General features: G+C 42.0%; 1 protein-coding gene across 1 annotated transcript in view; it reads right to left on the bottom strand.

The window, feature by feature from the left end:
* shkbp1 (SH3KBP1 binding protein 1) overlaps nucleotides 1–3,000 on the bottom strand; it is a 15,510-nt gene extending 12,510 nt beyond the window's left edge. The window contains exons 1-6 of the mRNA XM_061047289.1: nucleotides 2,786–3,000; nucleotides 1,233–1,286; nucleotides 1,074–1,119; nucleotides 866–998; nucleotides 699–779; nucleotides 300–470 (exon numbers count right to left, since the gene is read on the bottom strand). Of these exons, the coding sequence (XP_060903272.1) occupies nucleotides 300–470; nucleotides 699–779; nucleotides 866–998; nucleotides 1,074–1,119; nucleotides 1,233–1,286; nucleotides 2,786–2,844 (544 nt within the window). The 5' untranslated portion in view covers nucleotides 2,845–3,000. The remainder of the gene's footprint in view (nucleotides 1–299; nucleotides 471–698; nucleotides 780–865; nucleotides 999–1,073; nucleotides 1,120–1,232; nucleotides 1,287–2,785) is intronic.
* Between the last annotated feature and the right edge of the window lie 903 nt (nucleotides 3,001–3,903).

Raw genomic sequence — 3,903 nt, 5'->3', positions numbered from 1 at the left:
CATGTGTTACCATCTTTCTTGGTTTCTGGCCCCGGTCGTGTTATTGTGTTCTGAGTGAAGGTTCTGTGTTTGAGTGCGAGTGAGTGCTCTGTCTATAGATTGTTTTGGTTGTTATTTGGGCCGTAGTTCACCCTGAGCCATCTGTAGCTTCAGTTGTTAATATTGCAGATTAGAAAATCTGGTGTGTGTGTGTGTGTGTGTGTGTGTGTGTGTGTGTCTGTGTGTGTCTGTGTGTGTGTGTGTGTGTGTGTGTGTGTATGTGTGTGTGTGTGTGTGTGTGTGTGTGTGTGTGTGTTCACCTCCAGGCGTCCTCTCCTCGGTGCTCGCTCTGCCCAGTATCCCAGAGTTCCCCAGGTTGGGGGGCATCGTGTTGCTGCGTCTCACCGGCACTCGCTCTGCAGGCACGATTCGACCCGCCATGAACTGCGACCCCGCCACGCTGTGACGGTTACGACGCTTCGCTGGGTACACTGGGAAGAACACAGACAGGAAGTGAGGTCACAGATTGGAGAACAGACATTTTGTAAGTGTTAGGGGACTGTGGTCCTCTGAGGGGTTGGACACAGGTTGTGTTATTGAAAACACAAAAATAGAGACGTGTGTGAAACCCAGCCCCCATGTGGCTCAGGTGTGTGTGTGTGTGTGTGTGTGTGTGTGTGTGTGTGTGTGTGCGAAGGGGGGGGGGGGGGGGGCTGTACCTGGTGGAGGCAGGTAGCCATTAAACAGCACATTTCCACAGGACGATCGGTCCAGCTCGTCACACAGCTGCAGCTTACGCACTGAAAACAAACATGAGATAAAACATCAGAAAACTGAGCAGAACTGGATTTTAGCGAGCGCACGTCGACTACTCTGCGAGTCTCACCCAGCGGCGTGATGCCGTAAAACTCGGCCTCGTGCATGAGCATGTGCACGTTGATGGAGCGGGGGTACAGCTCTTTGGTCCGCAGGAAGTTGAGGATGGTGGCGAACAGTGAGGGGTCTCTGTCGATGAAGATCTACGGTGGGAGAGGAGGGAGATGTCAGAACTTCATCACTGAGAGGTCATTAAAAAACAAATCCTCGATACTCACCGCTCCAGTTTCATCCTTCAGAGTCGAGATGCGACCGCTCAAAAGACTGAGGAGAGAAACACAAAGGAAAAGCATGTGTTAGAGATCAAACACACGGCAGGGAGCTCTAACGGTAGAGAACATCACACCGCTAACCCTAACACTGATTTATTTACTGACCTGGAGAAAAAGGAGTCAGGAACCCACGTCAGCGTCTGTCGGGACGTGCTGAACCTACAAACAAACAAACAAACAAATAACTCCTCATTAACTCTTCTCTAAAAGCACAGTTTAAAATGTTTTGATTTATTAATCTCAGTAGAATAGGATAGGATAATACTTTATTGATCCCCAGAGGGGAAATTCAGGCGTTGCAGCAGCACAGACAAGAAAGCTCAAAATACAGAATACACATTAAACAGAATAGATTAGATAAATAAAAATAAAAATAGGGGGTATATACAAGAACAAAATGAATGATGAAGTTAACTATGCAGGGAATTGAGACAGTATTTGCAGAGAATGAAAAGATAAAGTGACAAGTGATGATTAAAGTGACTTGGTATGATAAATAGCAGCAAGTAATGTAAACAGCAGAGCAGAGAGGCAGTGTTGTACCACAGTAATGCAGAGTGCAGTTATATAATATAATGTAGTATAATATAATATAGACTAATATAATAATAAAATATATAGAATGTACAGTATATATGTATATATATATATTGATGCTAAATAATAATAATAATAATAATACAATGTTAGTAATGATTATCTCAGGATTACAACGATCTAAAAAGAAAAACGTCTGAAATTAAATCTTTTTCACTGGAAAACAAGTTTTCAAAAGATATCGAGATAATAAGAGCGGATCTCGTTATCTCGTTAAGAAGACTAGAGAGTAAAATAAAATGTACTGATGTGTGTCCTCTTTGGGCTTCCGTACAACACACTGTTATTCTACTACTTTCAGACTTAAATATTATACTTTAAAATGAAATGCATGTTTTTAACTTTTCATATTACAAGAAAATAAACTGCTTCAAAGCTGAAAACATAAAAAAGTTTGACTGCTTAAAGATAAATGTTTCTCACAGGACAGAGACTAATGCTACAAGTTCCATTATCGGACAAAGTACAAAAGGTGAACTGAATATTACCATAACATTTACAGTCATTTATCTTTTGTTTTAGCGAATTTGTTTCAGGATACCATCAGATTATCTTAACTTTTCCTCTTTAAACTTGCACATTAGTTCCCTTTACTTCCCTTTCATTAACGTTTCATCATAACTTAGATATTTATATCTAAATGTGTCATTGTTGAGTTTCAGTACTTGTGAATCTATATTTAATGTTTTTTGGGCTCATAAGTAAACATTAGCTAAATCACAAGTTTAGTGCTTATCGCTGGTGTTATGGTTCAAAGTGTGACCGTGTTAACTGGAGACTTTCAGCCGAGCGGTCCGGCTGAAAGTCTCCAGTTAACACGGTCACACTTTGAACCATAACACCAGCGATAGTAAGATTTGGGTAAACTTGTAAATAAAAAAGCTTGATTAATGAATGAAGTTGTTATTATAACAGAGTTATACATGATGTAAAGGTTTTGTTTCACTTGCTATGACTTGTTAACTTCATCGGTGCAACATGAACGATAACAAACGGCTCTTTAGTAGCTTTGTTCCCGGTTAGCTTGTTAGCTTGTTATCTATGTAGCCGACACTCCTCACCTCTTCCCTCCGACATTCAGGTGGATGATGTCTCCACTCCTCGCCGTGTTAGACATCATCTCTTAAATCAGATACTCCAACAGTCCGAGCCTCCAAATACAATAACAACACTTTCGATTTTTAATCCATATTTAGAATAAATTCAGTTTCCGTTGTTGTTATAGACCAACTTCCTGTGTCCCAAAGAGTCAGAGGGCAGAGAGAAAACCCGGGGTGGATCACAGACAAGCGGCGGACTGGGACAAACCGGACTGGAGTCTCACACTGGACCAGGGGCCCGTTTCAGTAAGTCAGTTAACTCTGAAATGAGGGAAAGTCACCGTTTCTCTGAATAAAAATCCAGGTGGTTTTATTATTTATATAATATTATATTTTATTTGTTTTCAACAAATCTCACATTTCTCTACCAGAACTCTTACACCACGTCTCTCTCTCTGCTGCAGCAGTGTGATTGTTTTTGGCTGATTCTCACTGATTTTTTGGGGGCTTTTTGTGCCTTTATTAAAGAGATAGGACAGTGGATAGAGTCAGAGAGAGAGAGAGGAATGACATGCAGGAAAGGAGCCACAGGCCGGAATTGAACCTGGGCCGCCTGCTTGAAGGACTACAGCCTCCACACATGGGGCGTGCGCACTAACCACTGTGCCACCAGTGCCTCAAGCTGATTCTCACTGATTATTTAGATGTTAGTAAGAGTTTTTAGATCTCACTCATTCTGTGTCTGTTTACATGAAATGTGAAGCTACGAGCTAACTAAAGAGCGCTAACATTAGCATGCTAACACAACAATGCAGGACACAGGTGATAGGATAATTGTCCGCTGCTTGTACTTAGCGCTGACTGCTTAAACGCACAGTATGTAAATTCCGCCAGCAGGGGGCTCTCAATCAAAACATTAACAAAAAGATGGTGTCGCTGCTGGCGGGGAATCACAGGAGTTCTCTATGCCTCCTCACCCCCCATCCCTCATGAAAACCTCTGAGTTGACCGTAGTCATGACAACCGGGTCAAACCGACCTGAGGAAGAGAATGTGTTCACAGACGAGCTGATGTATCCAAATATATTTTTCATGATGTTTTTATCACAGCAGCTCGTCAAACAACAGAACGGCAACTTT

Source organism: Labrus mixtus, chromosome 9, assembly GCF_963584025.1.
Source record: "Labrus mixtus chromosome 9, fLabMix1.1, whole genome shotgun sequence".
Taxonomy (NCBI): domain Eukaryota; kingdom Metazoa; phylum Chordata; class Actinopteri; order Labriformes; family Labridae; genus Labrus; species Labrus mixtus.
The sequence above is the reverse complement of the archived record's forward strand: the minus strand, read 5'-3'. Positions and strand labels throughout refer to the sequence as shown.